Source organism: Cheilinus undulatus, linkage group 3 (assembly GCF_018320785.1).
Source record: "Cheilinus undulatus linkage group 3, ASM1832078v1, whole genome shotgun sequence".
In the NCBI taxonomy this organism is placed as follows: Eukaryota; Metazoa; Chordata; class Actinopteri; order Labriformes; family Labridae; genus Cheilinus; species Cheilinus undulatus.
The window spans coordinates 34,525,476-34,546,074 of NC_054867.1; the positions used below are offsets into that span (position 1 = coordinate 34,525,476).

A 20,599-nucleotide genomic window follows, 5' to 3' on the forward strand; every position below is an offset into this window, starting at 1 on the left:
CAAATGGCACTACCCTTAAACAACCAAGCTTCAAAAATACTGAAATATCCTTTTAAACCCTTTTGTCACAGAATCTGTGTCACGGTTAAAGTGGTGTTGGATTAACTGGTGACGCTCCGTTAAACTTTGTACCATGCCTCTTACTTCCTGATTGAGTTCTGAGAGTTTATCAGTGCTTTTGGAGACGTAAACGTTACGAGGAACAAGTTTCCACAGTCACAAAGAATGTTTAAAAAGATGAAAAAAAAGTGTATGTGACTGCAGATACCTGAATGATTGTATGCAGATGATGGTGGCTTGTTAATTCTACTCTGTGACTTTGCACATCCTTTCCAAATAACATAAATGTCTTTTTTGAAGTTATTTAAATTTACAAAACAAAGTGTTAACATTGAAATAGTCTGTTTATGAAGTAAAAATGTAGAAGTAATACTGCCTCATGTTTTGAAGGTGTAAGGGTTTTGGTAAGCCCTCAGGTTCCAAAATTGGTCTTCAGCGTCCTTGAGTTTGGGAAAGGCAGCCTCACATATTAAAAAACAAGAATGCAGCTAATCATCTTAAGATTTCTTAATCAACCTCTCATGACCTGCTTCTTGACAAATTGACTAGGAGAGCCTCATCTGTGTCAGCCCAGCACAAATTATATTAGTGCTAATCTAAAAATCAACCTTGATTCTGTGATGCAGCTCTTGGCAGCAGCATGCTACAGTCACGTTAAGGGAAGATTTCAAAGGCATAAAGTTTACTAAATCTATACAAACCAATCTCACAGCAGCGATAACCTCTACAGCAGCTTGACAAGAAGAAGTCTGCATCAAAAGAGCCAGCATCAGCTATGAGAAGTTACTAGACACAGGCCCCGACTTGTGTTGAATTGATTTCCATGCAGGTAGATCAAAAACAGTGCAGCCTTTCAAATAAAGTGAACTCGCTGTACCTCTGTGATGTGACGAGAAGGTGTTGATGACAGGATTAGATAACTGAATGTACAGCTGCTGGTTTAATTTAGAAGGTCTTTAATTGAGATTTAATTATAGCATGACCATGTTAACCATGCAAAATATTTACAGACATGTGACCAAGCATGCTGAATAAAAATACTCAAAAGTGTACCCAGAGACATCTAAAACAACAGTATAAACAAGATTTTATTTAGTTTCCTTTCAAGTGTTCAAGTGAATTTTACATGTTTATACAAAGTTTAATAAGAATGATCAGACTGTGCATTTACAATTCAGCACAAATCATTTTTTTAACTACTGAAGAACCTGATAGTTTTAATTCACAATGGCAGCCACCTGTTTAAATGTGTCTGATATGTTTGTGGGATTTAACGACAGTAGAAGGGGATTCATCAACTTGTATTCATTCAAATAAATCTGTATTATATCTCAAGTGTTTCAGTACACAAACAGCAGAGGAAATGCATCACCACGTGTGCAGGCCTGAGGAGACAGGACGTAGCCGAAACACCAAAAAGTGTCCACCTCTAGCTGTCCTGCACCTTCTCTCCTGGACCCTTAATGAGGCGCTTGTGTCCCCTCTTTCCTGCAGGGCCGCGGGGCTTGGCAAAGGCCTGTTTATGGGCGTGCTGCTTGGGATGGACCTCTTCATACAAAAAGTCTTCTGTCAGTTCATCTCCGTCGTCAATCTCCAGCTAAAAAAAAAAGAGGACTTGCTGGTAAACAAAGCTTTGTAGTCAGCTTTGGGGCTTGAATTACATTTGACGCCATCAGAGTTCAATAATTTTGACATTTCTTATTTAGCTCAAGGTGGTAAAAGTTTAGAACTATATACATTTTTTCAGAGTAAAAATTCACACAAAGAACACTTTTGTTTATGATTTATTAATTAGATTTTTATCATCGCTGAAGACTGCCTGGAGGGGATCATGTGTTCAGTTGTGCATATGTTTGTATAGCAGAATATACACTATTAATTTCACATTTTGCCACAATCTTGATCGTCTTGTATCACTGTCCCATTGTTCCATCAATTGCATCTGTTGACTTTTAGTCACAGTACATTCTGTACTCCCTTTAGTGGTAACAAGCACCAAGAATCAGAATAGTTCTTTCTTTCATGTAATGTCTCCTTTTATTATCTATTTATTTATTTAAATCCCTCTTCCTTTATTCTGCTGCTCTTCCTCGAATTATCATCTTATTCTTCTGATCTTAGCACTTTCTCTTTTTCCTTTTAACTGGCTTGTTTTTCTATCCCTTATGCATCTTTTTCTATTTTATTATCATTATTTCATCTCCACTGATGTGAAGTCATCTTCTTATATGCCAAGACAGATTTTTTCATTTATCTCTTGTCATATTTTCATTTTATATCATATTATCTTTAATTGCTTTTCTTGTATAAAAAATCTATCATTTACTACTTTAACTGCCTTTTAAAAATCTGCCTCTTTTGTCATTTTCATTTGTTTTAACTGTTTTTTTATTGACTTATGTGATCAAATTTTGTCCACAAATGACTTTTTAAGACCTGCTCTGTTTGTCTAGTTGCTGATGTTTCAAAGGTGAGACATAAAATACTTATTATTAAGTGTTAGGTCATTATTTTACCCCCCTGATACCTTTTTAGAAATTTCCAAGTGATAATCTTTCTCCACCTCCTCCAGTAATCGGCTCTTGCAGCTGGAATACAACATCCTCTCCTTAATGCTACAGCTGTATCCTGGCATGGAGTAAATAAACACTGTGGAGAAGGAGAAAAGAGACAAAGAAGAAGAAGAATTATGAAAACTGTAGGTAAATATTTTATGATTTCATTCAACGGGGAAATACCCCCCCAAAGGCCCAAAATTCAATGCAATAAAAGAATATAAATGTATCTTCTGGGAAGTTTCTATGCTGGAGACTGATTCAAATAATCAAATGACCAAAACATTATAAAACACAACAATTCAAGAATTAATAATAAGAACCTTATATTGCATTCACAAGGACTTAAAGACACCAAAATACTTCGAAGGTCAAAAGACAAAAATATGACACAGATGAAGCAGGGGTGGAAAGTAACTGATTACACTGACTCAAATAACTGTAATTGAATAGTATTTCTGTGCACTTGAAATTAGTATTTTACTTTTACCTGGGTATATTGTGGAGGAAGTATTGTACTTCATTACATTTTAAAAAGCATCAAATGCTGAGTGAAAATTAACACCGAAAGCCTAAACAAGGAGGTCCAAGCTTTCGGCCAACAACATGAAACTGGCCAGTCGGTTGATTTTGACGTTACACATGACAGCCAGAAGCACAACAAGAGATATTGATTACACATATCATCCCAAAACAGCTGTTGCATTTTACTTAAGGTTAAGGCACACCTTAAAATAAACAGCTGGGTTAGTAAGGCTGGGTATCAAAATGTTGATTAAATCACAATGTCCAACAGCAGTATTTCTTTACCTGAAATGTGTCTCAAAACATCAGTTTAATACCATTTTTGCAGCAGAGATGTTATGCTCTAAACATCATGCAAACACTCAGGTGTCAATTTTTTCTAGAACAGTGCAAAAAAATCCTACTTTCCTTAATTGTGCATTTGTTTTTCTTATTAAAAAATGAGAATGACTTAAAAAATGATCATACCCTTCAATAGAACAATTCATATTGAGTTTGCAATATGAGCCCACACAGTCATGATTAGATCAGCCCGGGTTTGATCTAATAATGGATGTAGCTTAATGGATGTGGCTCTCCTGATCATCCTCTCAGTTGGAAGCATGGAGGGCCAACCGAACCTGAGGGTGGTGCTCCCCACATGACATCATGAGGGGAAAATCTGAGATTCAGAATCTGGTATTCATTTGATCATGTTTCTGGTGGTGGTTGCTTTTTTTTTGTTAAATACTTATGCACCATGACTGAAGTTATCTACTAAGTTGGTGACTTCCTTCCTGTGGGAGGGAATGATTATTTGATAGGGTGGTACACTCACTTTTCATCTAGGGCGTACTCTAGTTCTGCATTTGTCTCCATGCAAAGTGGCAATCTTAATTATGCATGGCGACGGTGTTGCACTGTCAGTGATTAAATCTATAAATGACTCCAATTTACATCCGAAGTGAAAGAAAATAGCATAATGTCAAGTTTAAAATACACTTTAATGTGTAATAAATTTACACTGTCAGTGTTGAAAATGAAAACTATCAAAGAGATAAAATAGCAACACTTTCTGTGTAAGTGTAAATTTAACTCAGAACCAGGGAGACTTCTAAAAACTTGGAAAAAGTATTGAACTAAGATTATGGGAGTTGAATGAACACTATTGATTTAGCTGTATAATGTGAAATATGACTGAGTTAATGACCTCAAAAAGACACTAAAATGTACACAGCATCTCTTTGAGACTCATGTCTGGGACATGAAGACACATAAAAGGGATCTCTAGATGACTGAGAGTACAAAAATCCTTAATTAAAATTGACATTAAAGTCTGTTTTCTTCAAATTGTGCCAAAAACATGCTTCATCTGTGTCTAATTATGTAACTTCTGATCTCAGATAATCGAAATCCCTCAAAAGAAACGCCAGCAGAAAGAAGAACCCACACATTGCTGTCTAATTGTAAGCCAGTTAAGGTCGTCCAGAACAGCAGAGACAGATAAGACAGGATGAGCTCATATTTTCTCTAAGCGTCTCTCAGTGTCTGCAGACCAGGTGCATACAGGATGTACCCCTCCTTGCTCGTGCTCGTGTAGAGACACAAAGAAGAGGAGGATTATGGGATCAGTGACATACCGACAGATTCCAGGTAGTCCCCTTCATGGGAGTGTTTGTAAAGGAAGAAATGGTATCTGGGAGTGTCTTTAGGAACTCTGCGAGCCAATTCTCGAGTTTCTGTCGGGTTGGAGTGGACAAGTTCAATAGTTTCCTTCTCTACATCCAACCTCTGAAACACAAACATAATGCAAACAGTAAATGAGTTGGTTCATTTTAACAGGAGTGTAATGCTTCAGTACTACTCCCGTGTGAACGCCTCAGCCTCACCAGTTGTATGTAGTTGATGCGTTTCTGGGCAAGTTGTTGTAAGGCTTTTTTGGCTGTCTCCTGCAGAGGGAAAGCGAGGCCCTGAAGTGTCTGGTGTTTACTCTCCACGCTGATCTCTGTCTTCACCTGCAGGGGGCAGCAAGCAACACACTTATCTCTACAAGGCCTCCAAATAATAAGAGCTTCATATTTCACCAGGTTGTCTTGTTTTTCCTTCTAAAAATCAGAAATCATACAAACTGAAAATGATGCGTCAACATACCTGTTTGACTCGGCCCTGAAAAAGCAAACACAACACAAAGTTACATTTAAAATACAGATATGCTGCTCATATTCAGACCTTTGCCCTTGCAGTGATGTCATCACAGCTTTGGTCAAGTTGATGTCTCACCTCTGTGATTTTGATCCTCTGCAGCTCCTGTTCAGCTAACGTGAGCGGGGCCGGACCCGAGCACGATGACACATGACGCTGGTAGCCCAGCAAGCAGATGTCCTCCTGGTGATGCAAGTGAAACAAGACGGTTCATGACAGGACAGACAACTCCAGAATCACATCATCGCAGCTGAATAGACCTTCTGTCATAGTGATGCGTGATGGATTTGGATTTCTCTCACCTCAGCCGTGCCAAACATTTCATACTTCACATAGCCACCACCAAACTCTTTCTTCACTGTGGCACGAGTCGCTGCGTACAGCATCTTTTGTTTCACCTGCAACCAACAGATGAGGCACTAAATTGACTGTTTATTTATAATATGTTTCTGTAACTAAAATGAACCCTAGACTTAATAAACCTGTAGACTTATTTGAATTTACATTTGTGTTTTTTATGTGTATGATGTGAACAGAAATACACTTGATGTCTGTATTTTGAGGAAATGCAAAAGAAATAGATTCACATGTCAGCTGTCATTGTTGTGAGATCATTCAGTCACAACGACCTGGAGCTCAATGCTCTGAAGACAGGGGAGATGGTTGTAGACTGAAGGAAGGATGCTGCCGCCCACACTCTTTCTGCTTCTTGGGGACCCTCATCACCCTGGCCCTCAAGTGGGAGCTCAACATCAGCTCCCTCATCAAGAAATCCCAACAGAGGATGTACTTTCTGGGTCAGCTGATGGCATTCAATCTGCCAAATTTGATGATGGTGCACTTCTACTACACCGCCATCATCTGGTTCATCTTCACTTCATCGATAACCAACTGGTACGCCGCAGCCATGGCGAGGGGACAGGAACAGGCTGCAGCAAATCATCTGCTCTGCATAGAGGGTGATTGGCTGCAATCTCCCATCTCTCCATGACCTGCATGGCTCCAGGACTATGAGGTGTGTAGGTAAACCTGCAGCCAGCCCCTCTCACTCTGGACACAGACTTTTTGAGGCCCTGCCCTCTGGCAGGAGTTTGAGGTCCATCAGGACTGAAACCTCACACCACAAGAACACTTTCCTTCCTTCTGCTGTCAGTGTAATGAACCTCTGGCCCTCTCCCTACAGACTCTCACTGAACCCCAGAACTAGCAGACAGAATAATAATAATACAGACTTCATATAATATTAACACTCACTGGATTTATCTCCACTGTTCATAACTGCACACTGTGTTTGCTATACCCATTTAGAAAACAATGTGCTATAAGTTATTCACCAGTAAACTTTCACATCCGTTCAGTTTCTCCTTTTGCACCTTTGTACATACATAGTTGTGTGATGTTTATCATGTATTTTATATCTTCATTTTGCTACTATATATATTTTTTTCTATAACAATCTATTTAAGTCAAACCTCTTAATATGCTATACTGTTTTATTTCTAATAGCCTCTTAACGCTTTTATTCTTCCTCTGTTTCTTGTTTTGCACCAAACACCAAGTCAAAATTCCTTATATGTGAAAATGTACTCAGCAATAAAAAACTCTTCTGATTATTAACCATTATGAAAACTGCAGGAAGTGATGTCAAATGGTTGCATTTGTCTTATTTCCACATTAATCGGTGTACACTCAGCTTGATCTGCTTCATGCTAACTTCTTCCTAGCTGTTTTTATTATGCAACCATATGACATTACCCATAAGGCATTACACACCAGTGACAGCCTGCATGTGAATCTATTTTTTTTTTATTTTCTCAAAATGTAGTAATATAGTGTGTTTTTTGTACAACATACATTTAAAACAACATACTGTATATCTAATAAAGATTATATGCATTTATATGCATGCTTTCCTTTAAGTTTAGATAGGCTTACTTGATTTTTCAACCCCTTGGCATAAAATCAGGGCAATCCCTAACATACAGCCCATCACTTCGCTGATTTTGTGCAAATTTTGTGTCTGGTAACTTCTTAAAGGGGACATATTTTACCCTTTTAAGACAAGTTTATATTGGTCTCAGAGGTCCCCAAAACATGCCTGTGAAGTCTGTTGCTGAAAAAACACTTCAGTATTGGATTTTTGCATGTCTAAAAACCCCTCTGTTTCAGCCCTGCTAAGAACGAGCTGTTTCTGTGTCTGTGGCTTTAAATGCTACTGAGCTGTCTGACTCCACCCGTGACTCTGCCCCTCTCATGAAATGGATGTGGCTTAGTTGATGTGGCTGCCATCTGAGAGGAGGATCGGGAGAGCCAACTGAACCTGGGGGCGGGGCTAACTCCCCATATGACATCATGAAGGGAAAATCTGAGAATGACTTGTTTCAGCACACATTTTCTAAATGGTGGGGAAAGATTTGGCTTTTCCTGCTTTTTTATTTATATTTTTTTTTAGTATTTTTTATACAGTCTTCTCAGTGTTGCTTTTTAATTTAAATTTACTGTAATGGTCTTTATAGTAGATCTTAAACAAGTATCCATTTTGAAAATGTTTAGCTAGTTTTGGTTACCTACAAGTTATTTTCCATAGCTTTCAATTGAAGGGGCTTTTCTGAGTGATAAAAAATTGTGTTATTGCAGCTGAGTTTACATTTTTCTGGATGAATTTCTTATGATCAATAAGATGTTAACTTTTTCTAATGTGACTCTAACAAGAGCTTCTATTATGAGGAAATGCAACACTACATAAGAGGACTTCTCCCTTTATGTCCTTTAAATGCGATGCTTCACCATATAAGAGTGTTAATGCGTGTGCTGTTAATAGATCATTGTGGAGAGATAAAGCTATGACTTACTGGAGACTGGTCAGGAGACCATGATATGAAGATCCACTCGTAGCCCAGTGCATTCTGGGAGTCGAGGCGGTACAGGATGTAGCATGGCTCCTGGTCATCGAGCAGTGTAAGTAGGAAGGGATCATAGTCCTGGTCCCAGCTCCTTTCCGGCTCTCTGTAGGCCCCAAGCACCAGCTGCTCTGAAAATCAGACCACAAAACTCATCACATACCTCTCTGGTCCCTGCCTGAAACACGGCCTTAAGGGGCAGAGCGGAGAGACACGCAGCAGGAGTGAGACAGCTGCAGTCAAACTGAGTGTTTACATGGAAAGGAAGTGTTTCAGTTCAATCATTAACAGTGTGTTTTTGTCATATTTCATTTTTATCAAATGCTTTAATATGCTTAAGGTGTAATAGGGCCATGCATATTTAAATAATTTAATCATCTTAACACATATTTTTCAATAACTGATTACTTTAGTAATCTGCAAACAAAAAAACACACAAAAACTAAACTATTTAATAAATGTAGCTCAGACCCTTACCATTTTAACACTTTTTCAAATTGGTTTATTAAATCCCATTAAATATGTTTTTTTCTCATTTAACCATGATGCTTCCACCTTGATAAAACACCTTCACACAAGTCAGTGAAGTTTTTTCTCATTTCAAACATGTTTTTCTGACACTAAAAAAATATCTTAAATTTTTCCTGTCCCAGTAATTATAGGGACAGAGGATAGGGATAGAGCTGAGAACTGGAAACAGAGAGAGTTTGAAATGTGTGGGAAGGCCGCCCATCTAAAGGAGCGCCTCTGTGCAGGGGGTACATGGACATTTCCGTATTTTTATTGTTTGATCATGTTTTTGTGTGTATGAGTTTAATTTATTTGAAGTCCCAGCTGGGAACGGGTATTGCAAATTAGCTCAGGCTATAAATCTTGTACTGTGGGGCAAAGGTTTATGTGCTTCATACTTGCCCCAATACAAATAAAGACAAATACAAATAAAAAAATAATGTATTTTTGACCATATAGAAACTCTCCATCTAAGAAAATGAGACAAAGGCTTGATGAAAATGGATCTTTGGAGATAAAAACTCTGAGGAGAATGAAGTTAAGTTTTCTCATGAAGACTAAAATGAGACTAAAATGTTAGTGCTGGACTGTTAGACATCCTAGATCCATGATATTTTTATGACAGCGCTTTCTTCTGTCTATTTCAAAGTGGCGGCCCTCAAACTTTTCAGCCTGCGACCTCCAAAATAAAGGTGCCAGGGACCGGGACCCCTGCTGTACCTATAGGGGGTTGAAGCATAGTTGAACACAGCCATGCACATTCAAGAAAAGTCGTGTGCAGACTTGCATTTAAAAGATTTTTTAAACATTACTTTGGTTTCAGCATAAAACATGTTTTCACCAATTCTTTGCATGTATTTTAATAAAAAAAAGGTAAATTATACAATTTGAAATCATTAAAAATATTCCTTGTTTTTTGGGAGACATCTGGTGACCCCTTCTCAGTGTCTTATGATTCCCACATTGAGAACCCCTGTTTAAAAGTATTCAAAGTATTCCATTAACATCATTATTTATATTTATATTCATCTAAAATTGTGACTGATTTAATGATGTAAAGGAATGTTAAGAAATGTTTTGTCCAAATGTAAAGACTTTTATTGTTTAAAAAAGGCCTAAAATGCTTGTTAGTTTCATCGACTAAATCTAAAACTACAAAGAGTAAAAATGTTTAAATTCTGCTAAGGCTAACAAGCATTGCAATCTAAAGCTGTTAGAATTAACACTGGACCTACAAACATTTTTCAGGAACTGGAACCTGAATTCATCTGCTGGCTGATATTTCAAATCAGTTTGATTGAAAAAAGACAAAACAAAAAATGAGACTTTAAAAAGAGAAAAGATGGATCCAAAATGTTTAAAATGTGCAGAAGACCTGAAGGGACATGCATTTTAGTTCATTTTCCTGTGATAATGTGTATATCATGGTTAATTTCTAGAGATTTTGAGAAATAACATATCATAATGGGCAAACCAATGAGATATACAAGTCAAGACCTTGAAAAAACAGCCATAAATGGCTTGTTATGTAAGGAAAATGCATTTAAACAAATTGTACACATGTACGTCACTTGGGGCCTTCTAAATGTACACTTTTACCACAATTTTTCCAGGCGACCCTCTGACATAAGCTACTCAGCACTTTAGACCCACTGGTCTAAGTCAGTGGTTCCCAAAGAGGGGGTAGGGACTCGACACCAATTAAGAGGTCATGGGAAAAACAAAGAAAAATGTAAAATGATTTAATGTGGTATATTTGGTCCATTATAGGAAAATATATATGCAAGTGAGTCCATTCAATATCAATCCAGAGTTATTGAGTGAGATTTGTGCTTAAATGTAAGTAATGTGTACAAAAACCTCCTTAAAATGTAAATTTGTACATGAACACTATATGCTTTTACTATCTCTACAGATGGTGGAGACTGCCAGTCTCTGGTGCATTTTGTTTTGGAGATCATGGGCTGAAAAGTTGGGAAACTCTAATCTAAATCATACTTTATAATACTGTTCAAAAGACCCATATTAATTCGTCTTAAGCAGAGCTTTCTGTGCCAACAGTGGTGATGAAGAAACAGGCAGAAACCTCGAGGGGACCCAGTGCAGCAGTGTTGGTCAAACAATGATTTGCTGTGAGAATATCTGATTGATTTACTGTTTATGCTCTTAACACCATCTACACAATGCTACTGCTTCTTAAGCAGACTTACTTAGCTGAATTTTGTTCATAAATGTAAACTTTCATGAGCTTCACTATTTGTTCTGTCCTGAAAATATGTCAAAGAAAGACCCCCCTTTATAACAGATAATTTCTGACTTGACATCTCCTGACTGAGTGAACAAACGTGACAACACGATCCAAACCCAGACAGCATGGCTGGATGAAACAAAACAAACACCTAAAGTCTGATGTCCTTGTGGGGTGCAGGGGGGATTTCCTGACCGTCTCTGGGGGCATGATGCTATTCTGAGCCACAACACATTCCTGCTCTGCACACACACATACTTTCCATCAGCCATTCTCTCTTTAAAATGTTTTATGAAGGTCTATGTATGTATCAAACATTATATAAATTTCTCAGTGTGGGTGTTTTTCATTTTTCGTTCTTTCTTCAAGTAAAAAAAAAGAAATCGAAAAGTAACTGAGTTTAGGAACAGATCATTTGTAGACTGTAGACACCATGTGTCCAATCAAACCAGGGGCGATGAAATCAGCCATGATCTTGTTTCTCTTTTGACATTGAAGCAAACATCAGTGTCACCAGGCAGTGCCAAGCCGCCATGTCACAAGTCACATGTCACTCAAAATATCCAAGAGACGCCTGTGAAGCTCACTGTACTTCAGTATGGAAGTAAAACAGACCTGACACCCTTATTCTGCCCGTCTCTACTGACATCAATCCTCCAAATAAGACACCAAATCCTGAATATGATATCCACGCTCCTCAAAGATAGCCCTAAAAAGTCCCACAATGCATCAGTCACAGCTCAGATTAGAAGTATGTCGTAGGACATGTAAGAAAACAAGATATAAACACCTCATGAACACATCAGTCTGCCCATCATCTGCTGCCTAGACACCTTCTGCCTCACTGCCCATTTTTCACAGCCGGCTCAGCTGACACACTAAACGTCTGTTCTCACACTGCTGATGAAATCCTGATTTCCTAGAAGCAACACAAAGTCTGCCAGCACTCGTTGACCACACTTTGTTTTGTCCGTGACCGCTCAGTAATGAAACCACATCTAAACGATTCATCCTCACATGGGACACGAGGGTATACCTCTCGTGTATCACCCTCGAACATCAGCCACAGAGCCCAGCTTTTGTGTTGTTCTAGAAATCCAAGAACTCAGAAAAACCCACGAGTCCTTTATCAAGAATCACTGGAGCTCTGATGGTATTCCCAGAACCTTTCAAAGACTGTTTCTAGCCATCTGTGTGGAAAAAATTCCAGCTTTTTCAGTGATAACAATGATTTCTTCAGTTTCTAACTGAAAACAAAGCTGGCAGTAACAGGAAGTCCTTCCAAGAATTCAACAGCTTGAAACAATTACTGATAAATCATTTAAAATTGTAAAGATGCTGTTGTTAATTTCACTTTTACAATGCACGTGTTTTGTCCATTTTGAGCCAAACAACTAACTTGAGTTTTTCTTCAGTAATGTGCAGCAAAATTAATGTTTGATTCAGATAAGTTAGTGTTTTGGAGCAAAAAACTGGAGTAAAATAAAAATGAAATCACATTTTTATCACTTCTATTTATCTCATAGCTCTTTGTGAAGCTACCAACCTCCAGGTTGGACGTCATTAGCTTTTAAATCTCTTTGATTAACCTGGAGCCAATGTTGACACGTTTTAGGCATGCACGGGCAGTTTTACCATCAGGTAAATGTAGGATATTGCCTTGGGCCTCATGCTTCAAGAGGCCCCTTGAGAGTAATGGACTGGGAAGAGAATTTGGCTGTCAATTTTGGTGCAAACCAGCCCCTTACCACTGGTCAAACATGAGATATTTATTCCTCCGCCCCCTTTTACAGCCAAGTCTAGCAAACTATTACAAAAGTGAGAATCAAATGCCATAGTCAACCAAAATGATGTGCATTCACTCTGTTTTCACTGTTTCTTGATGTTAAAGAGGAACATGGTAGACAAAATATCCCAGTGGAAGTACATAAGAAGTTAGTGATTATTACCAAAAAAGGAGATAAAAAAATCATATTGGTCCCAAGGTGTGCCAGCCCACTGAGAAAATGCCCTATGTGCAAGATTACCAGTTGAGCCATGCCCCTCAATGTAGTCATTATGGTGTAAATAAAAAATGAAGTATAACAGATCATTTATGCTCAACAGTCCACTAGACTGAAGAAAGAACGGCCGTCCTCTGCTCAGCTGTGCCATTGTAGCTGTCCGTCTTTGTGCCCAGGTGAGTCACTATCATTGATATGTTTGCATTTTCTAGAAAACTCGGTAACATACTTTTGTGTCTTCTTTGCTGTGTTTGCTACTCTGGGTTGAACCAACCATTGCTCAATACTGCCCCGTGATTAGCGGCGGCCAGTATTGCAACATAAGGACAAAAAGGTCCATCTGTAACGGGAGCTTAAATGAGCCTTAAGTGTCAAATTACTGCCATTGGTTAAGATGTAGATTTGCATTTAAATAAGGGGCCTAGAGGGAATACAATGGCATCAGAACAGATTTTTTATTATCTAAAAGGCCCAACGACAAGGTCCGAGCCCCTAGAAGACTCAAAACGTCTCAATATCAAGCAAATGATAGTGGGAAAATAAACTGAAACAATGAAGTGGCAGATAACTTTTCAAGTGGAATGGCATACAATGAATAAAAATGTATATGTGGCAGAAGCAGGAATATTGCACTAAAAATGACAACAATGTGCATTTTTTGTTTTCATGAGTTGCACCTGGCCTAGAAACATGTTAAAACAAAACAATGTGGTTGGTTTGACTTAAGATGATCTTCTGAGAAGTGATGAGGCTGTTTGGTATTTGAGTATTTATATTTCACAAGTGTGTTTGTCCTGAAGTTCTCTGGCTTTACTTGCTGATTGTTTTTAGTGAACTGAGGAAGGGCCTCGTGGGTCTTTGCCTGGAGCCTTGAAATGTTTAAATCTGCCCGTAAGAGTGTTTTTAACCTATATTTTATTTGCTTTTTTCAGTGACAACAAGACAAACATAGAATACAAAGCTCCAAGTAAGCAGTAATCCATGAATCCATTTAAATTTAATCAGTTCTATTTATGTTTTGTTAAGAGATTTAAAGTCAGTCCACTTTCTCTATTTTCAGGAGCTTGAATATTATTGAAGCCTTAAAGCATGTGTAAATTTCTCATCATGTTGTTCTTCCACAATGCACACCCAGTTTCTCTGAGTGGAGGGTCCTCCTTACACCATTTTCTTGCGATAGCCTCATTGATGCCGCTAAGAGTATTTCAGCCTTTCTTTGCTTTGTATGTTTTCTTGTCTTACATTACCCAGATAAAATACCTCAAAAGTCACGTGAAGTTTGTATCCTAATGTTGGTTTTATTCCTTTGCAATCTTCTTATCAGTACATTATTATTTTAATACAATGCCAAAAAACATCAACTTCCTGCTCTCCACGGTCTCCAGCAGGGCTGAGAGACCAGTGAAAGTCTTTACTTCAAACCAACGGTGATACCTACAAGGGTTTTAATATAAATTTGTTTCCAAACTGTGTTTTATGTTTCTATTTTTTGTATTGTTCTCTTGAGAAATGGAGGCAGTTTTCTTTTCTTGCTAATAAAAACCTCTCAAAAGAAAAGACTTTTTAACAAAATCATGTGATCTTCCTCTTTAGTATAAACCCACATGACCACACACATCATATAAGCTTGTCATTAATGGTAAAAGGTGTTTAATTTCAAAGGAAAGCAACCCAAAAAAAAGGGCTGGTTTTCCTTCTTTTTGGTTTCTTTTGCCGTGTTTCTTTTGGTCTTTTAAGCTCTGGACAGCTGTGTGACTGATTGTGTGCTCATATTTAGAGCAGACGATATTCTCTACATGATATAACTGAAACAACCTAACAGGAAATAATCTGAATACATGTATGTTGAGGAAACCATGCCATGACTGATGTAAGGCTGGCATCAGTGAAAACTGACTGTCCACCAGTCTCTAGGTCACTCACCATCTTGGATGCGCACCTTGATGAGGCGCACCGCTCCACCTCTTGCCCTGGCCAGGAAGTCCCTCAGCTCTGGCGTCACCACAAGTGCGAGGAACATGGCGGGTCAGTGGTCTCTTCCTCCCGCCAGGAGCTGTCACAGGGGAAAGTGGGAGACGAGATGCAGCAACAGACCGGACTGAAGGCCCAAATAATCAGTCCAAGAATAAGACACCAAGTCCACAATAAAGAGCCTGTTGTAGAAATGTCCTTTAGTCTAATGAAGTCTCTGATCTGACCACCAAAGAGGACTGATCCTGAGTGAGTCTGGACTCGCTGAGAGATTGAGACAGTGTGAGAAGGGACATGTAACTAGGACAGTATCATGTGAACACAGAGAGGGAACCTGATCATCTCTCTCCCAAATTTAGCTCTCACTGGCTGTCCGGCCCTGTGCACCGGCCTGTAAACCCCCCACCACCACACAACCACTACACAGGGACCTACACAGCACAGAAAGACTGTGACCTGCAAACCTAGTTACCAACTTCTGATTCGACAACAATTAAAGTCAGGTGTATTGTCTCCATGTTGGCAATGTGTACGATTTATGAGCCAGTCAGGCCAGCATGAAAACCACCTGTTGTTTCTGTGTGAAGAACCAGGTCAAACTAACATACACAACCAATAGCACTGCAAACATCATAGATCCTCATACACCAAGCTTCTTCGAAGTAAGGCAATCAAACTTATAACTCTGCTGTACTTCCCTCAAGGTACAGGTACACTACAAGTCCATATGGTGCAGAAAGTGTGGAACCGACTCACTAACTCACAAAACTAACTAGAAATTAGAAAAAGTCAAAATAACGAGAAGTCAATGAGATGAAGCAGTAATGACAATAAGTCATAATTTTAAGTCTTTTTAAAAAAATCTTATCTTTTAAATATGACTTACCATCTCACAATTTTCACTTTGATTTTTCTTTTTCTGTGACAGAAATTGGCTCCCATACTTTGGGTACCTCTTGTTGAATCACAATATTTACTCAGAACCAACTATTGTGAAATGGGATGCTCTATTAAGTGTTAAGTTTCATGCTGAAATTTTCATGTGATCTCCACGGTTATAGAAAACAGCTCCATGAGTGACATGGGCTGTCCAGAATACTAGGAAGGGGACTTTTATTCTAGCAAGTTTCAAGGTTACAGTAATATAAGAGGAGTTTGTCTCAGCTGTTTCTATCTTTAAAATAAATGAGCAACAGTGAGTTTAGAGTCAACGTATTTAAATATTGCTTTAGAAAGGTGGGAGTTTGGAAATGTTACACAATTTATCTTTGTCCTTGGTACACCTCTCATCTTACACCACACGACCGCTGCGATGGTCAACAGATTGTGTAAGATGTTTTGCTGGCATTGATCAGCGACCATGATGTCAGCATTAAACCTAATATTAGACCTAGGGTAATAATTAAGGGGACCTAGAAACTTATGTTAAGCATTGTACAATAAATTCAACTGATGACTAGACAAAATAAATATGGTATAGATGTGGTTATTATAGCCTAAATACCAATATGCAATTTCTATCAACATAATATTTCTAACTAATCCAGACCCTTAAAGGGCAATAATCATGTCTTTAATACTGGATCTCTCAATGCCTCATTTATTACACACACACACACACCACAAACACACTCTAACATCCAATAATAAATCAGACAAAACATCTTACAAAGAAACGGTTTAATATTAAATAGAAATATAAAAAAATTATAGACAAATGATGTATTTGTGCGGACTACTTATTTACAATTGGTATTTCATGGGCCGTAGTTCCAGTGAAATTTACACACAGCTGCCCCCTGCTGGTCACTTTTACTCTTTACAACAGAAGCCTTGCTAACTTCATTAGTCGTCGATGGTGGGAAGCCAGAACGCCTGAAAGATGAGAAGAAATGAAAGGTGTTGAGTCACAAAAGAACCATTCAGTGTTGTCTTGTAATGGTTTTTGTAATGTGTGGTAAAATATGTGATCGGAGGTGAGGTTTTATGGTTTCTGGCATTGGGAAATAACAAGCAATGCACTAAATAAGATGAAACTTGCTGAGTCTTTGTGGGCAGACAATAAAATGAGAAGAAAATGACCAAGAAGTCATTTAGAAGTTATGATTAAATAACTCATTCAGGTCTTTCTACTCACCATGTTGGAGCAGGCACTGGCAAACGTCATGAACTTTGGGTTAAACTGCAGACAGGTGATTGGCCCTGTGTGTTTTCCATCTAGTAAAGCCACTTTCATACCACTCTCTGCGTTCCACACATGAATTTTCCCATCTTCAGAACCTGAGTAATAGGAATAATCCATGAAAATGTGAGCCATGGTTGTTTGAGGGCTAAGTCTTGCCTGTACTGACTCTTGCCTTGTCAAAAGAACACATTTAGATGGTAAAGTGGATTCAAAGTTATGGCGTTAAGAATATACAGTTGGAAAAACAAGAGTGAAAGTTTACTCTTAACTCACCGATCATGACAAACTGAGAGTCTGGGGTGAATGATGCCTCCAGTGTCACAGCCTTACTGTTGTTGTAGCCCTGTTTAGTGAACAAACAACAGCATCTGTGAGCCTCTAAATTGTGCACGTGTTTTACATCTCTAGTTTTTAACTAGAATGTTTCCCAAATTGTGATCCACATGCAAATAGATCCTTGTGCATTCAAGTATCAGTTATTCCAACATATAATGGGTGCTATAAATTGTCCCTTACCCCAAAGGAATGTAGTACTGCGCCCTTAAAAGCATCTAAGATGCGAAGGGCTCCTCCGTTAGTTGAAACAAGGATGAGTTTCCCATCATTGCTAAACTTGAGTCCCGTCCACTCGCATGTCCGGTCATACTGGAGCTTGAAGGTTGCAAAGGGACCCTGTCAACAAGAAGGATCATCAATATAAACATTTCATATCACAATGAATCAGCACTCGCACATTCTTACACTCACAATTCTTACCTTATCAAATGAACGCAGATCATAAAGTTTAACCATCTCTGAATTTATTCCTGCAGCAAAAATAAGACCCTCTGGGTCAAAGGAGCAAACTGGCTTCCCCTGCAGGTGCATCAGACCCTAAAAAGAAAAGATGACAAAAGGGGATCAGTATTTAGAAGAAAAAACTGTCCTATTTACATACCAATGCAACAGCAAGAGGGCTGCACAATTTCACCAAAAGGTACTCACCTGGCAGTTAGGAGACCGCAAGTCCCAGAGTCTGATTGTTTTATCTAATGAACCAGAAATAAATGTGTCATCCACAGGAGACATGGACAAAGACGTCACTCTGGTACAAAAGAGCAGAAAACATGAGAATGCATCACTTTCAGCAAAGACCTCTGTGTCAGAGATGGGTACTGAAAGAATAAGGAGATCTTCAGCTCTCACCTTTTGTTATGCCCAGGAAAGTAGCGAATGTATTTGTTGTCATGAAGTGACAGGTACCGGATAGTATCTTCAAAGATGATAAAACAACAACACATTAGCAACAGAAGCAACAAGCGTGTCAAATATCTGCACAACATTGATTACAGACAGTTCTGATGAGTTGACTCAACCGTGGGCAAGGCAGTCACTTGTACAGTTAGCTCCTGTATGGGGCATAATCACAGACCCTCAAACTGTACAAACAACTACCTCAGACCAAAGTGAGTAGTGCCTCCTTGTGATCCAGCATTTGTCCTTGAGGGTCTCCCATTCCATTCCAGTCAAACCAGTGAACACATTCTAAAGCTGATAATTTCTATGTTCAAAAAGCCATTCAACATATCATCTTTTCTTGTAATCTAGAGAGGTAGACCTCATTCAGAGTTAAAACAAATATTTTCTACTGCAGTGCATTATCTGCTGATAGACATCTTAACATGTTATAACACCACCACACTCAGCTCAACTTAAATTGTATTCATGCAGTTACAGGACAAAAACTACCCCCAAATACTGGTGCATCCACATACCATCGATTTTGTTGGAACTGTAGACCACAGTGTTGGCAGCATGCGTGTACCTGATCAGATCCACTCCATACTTTTTACTGTACAGGGTCCTTTTGGGTCTGCCATGGATCAGATAATAAGAAGAGAAGGGTGATAAATATTTGCATTACAAAAAAAGATTGATGTGAATCATGATTACACGCATTTAACAAATTATACTTCACATGTAACAGTCTTGATGCAGTGAGACTTTTTGTTTCAAGTCTTTTAATGGTGAAATGCAGGAGACATAGAAAATGTATTACTGCTTTTGAGCTTCTATATCTAATTATCATAACGCTTTGTTCACAGCTGTGTACCCAATTACTACAGATACATTACTGTTAAAAAAATACTGAAAGGATGCAAGTAAACTGTTACTCAAATTGAAGCTCACTTAAATGGATGCAACCTCTAACCGCTCTTCCAATTTTCCTTAATGTCCCAATTTTATGTAAGCTTTTGTCTACTCTGCATTTAATGCCATGAGCTGGTTCTTAGTGCCTCTATATGTTCTCTTATTGGAGACTTTACCCCTACCATCACTTTTATTGGCTTTTTATTCTGTTTTACATGATGATAATTATTTCATTTTACTGCCTAAATCCTTCAGAAGTTTATATTCTGATTTCATAATTTCGACCCCTTTCTAATGGTTTTACCTAGTCTTATCGTTTGATTCTTTTCTGTCTCTTCCTAATATTTAATATAATACATAATGTTCCTACTATGCTCTTACATCTCTGGGTCTCCATTTATGTAGTTGGTTCCTGTCTTCACCTAGGTTATTCGGGGTTTTTATGATGCATTTTTTAGCTTTACATGATATGTTATTGGGTTTTTATCATGCATTTCCTGGGTTCTGATGTCGTTTGGGTAAATAATGCTGGCTGAATTTCTCATGGATTCTTTTGGTGTTGGAGCTTTGCCTTTCCTGTTGAGTTCTGCAAATCAATGTTTCAGTCATTTCACAAATACTGACATACTACGTGCATATTTGACTGGATATTTCTTTCACTTCTATCTTCATAAGAGACAAATTGCACAAGACTACTGCTTACAATCACATTACGTTGATTTAAAACATATGATAGTGACATTATGTGTTTTTTCTACGTTTAAAAAAATCATTTACGGACAGAAATTTTACATCTCATACAGTGGTGGTTTGCAGAGTAGCAGGCCTCGCTAACTAGCATAGCAAGCTGCATAGCTAACATAAAAAATAACAATAAGACTGAAATAGATGAAATCTGATCTTACTTTCCCTCTTGGCAGTCGTACAAAACTAATGAATCGTCGTCGCTGCTGGAAATAATTGTTTCTCCATTAGAACTGAAATCGAAGCAGTTAATTTTGTCCGAGTTTTCTCGAAACACCTTAGCCACTCTGAAGCTCCGCAGCACATTGTCCGTCAGCTTCATGATGGCCTCTATGTGAGTCTGAGGGGAAGCAGGCCCTCCTTTAGCTCTGATTCGACTTACAGATGTCCCTTATGAAGACTGTTTTAAATCTGTAGATGCAACAGTGGTGCTAACTGTTAATTTTAAGAATTTAGGCTCGAAAAAGGCGACCAAATCCCGCCTATGGTACTTCTAGTCTAAGGTAGTAGTAAGGAGGGAGGGAAAAGCACCGCCTTCGCCATGTCGGTGACGCGCATATTCATAATCTGGCACGCGCTTTTGGCGG

General features: G+C 38.5%; 2 protein-coding genes across 3 annotated transcripts; both read right to left on the reverse strand.

Annotated features, from left to right (window-relative positions):
* Positions 1–1,130: 1,130 nt before the first annotated feature.
* Positions 1,131–15,249, reverse strand: LOC121529594 (twinfilin-2). Of its 2 annotated transcripts, XM_041817536.1 has the most exons (9): positions 14,906–15,249; positions 8,174–8,352; positions 5,624–5,719; positions 5,400–5,504; positions 5,271–5,285; positions 5,009–5,134; positions 4,760–4,910; positions 2,588–2,709; positions 1,131–1,657 (listed from the first exon to the last, which is right to left on the reverse strand). In XM_041817536.1, exons 1-9 carry the CDS (start codon positions 15,000–15,002, stop codon positions 1,490–1,492), a joined length of 1,059 nt encoding a protein of 352 aa, XP_041673470.1. In that variant the 5' UTR covers positions 15,003–15,249; the 3' UTR covers positions 1,131–1,489. The 2 variants fall into 2 exon arrangements, with proteins under 2 accessions (XP_041673470.1, XP_041673477.1); XM_041817543.1 differs by lacking the exon at positions 5,624–5,719.
* Positions 15,250–16,618: 1,369 nt separating this feature from the next.
* Positions 16,619–20,531, reverse strand: wdr82 (WD repeat domain 82). Its single transcript, XM_041817553.1, has 9 exons — positions 20,174–20,531; positions 18,893–18,990; positions 18,324–18,390; positions 18,123–18,222; positions 17,895–18,011; positions 17,655–17,810; positions 17,412–17,481; positions 17,091–17,233; positions 16,619–16,828 (listed from the first exon to the last, which is right to left on the reverse strand). Exons 1-9 carry the CDS (start codon positions 20,332–20,334, stop codon positions 16,799–16,801), a joined length of 942 nt encoding a protein of 313 aa, XP_041673487.1. The 5' UTR covers positions 20,335–20,531; the 3' UTR covers positions 16,619–16,798.
* Between the last annotated feature and the right edge of the window lie 68 nt (positions 20,532–20,599).

Bases quoted from the DNA above. Each gene is read 5' to 3' on its own strand.
- LOC121529594 (XM_041817536.1), bottom strand. From the start codon at position 15,002: ATGTTCCTCGCACTTGTGGTGACGCCAGAGCTGAGGGACTTCCTGGCC. The intron at 5,720-8,173 runs GTAAGTCATAGC...TGTTGGTTGCAG, and splicing joins GGTCTCCTGACCAGTCTCCA to GTGAAACAAAAGATGCTGTA. The intron at 5,505-5,623 runs GTGAGAGAAATC...TTGCATCACCAG, and splicing joins AAATGTTTGGCACGGCTGAG to GAGGACATCTGCTTGCTGGG.
- wdr82 (XM_041817553.1), bottom strand. From the start codon at position 20,334: ATGAAGCTGACGGACAATGTGCTGCGGAGCTTCAGAGTGGCTAAGGTG. The intron at 18,991-20,173 runs GTAAGATCAGAT...GATCCATGGCAG, and splicing joins TACGACTGCCAAGAGGGAAA to ACCCAAAAGGACCCTGTACA. The intron at 18,391-18,892 runs GTATGTGGATGC...TCATCTTTGAAG, and splicing joins CAGTTCCAACAAAATCGATG to ATACTATCCGGTACCTGTCA.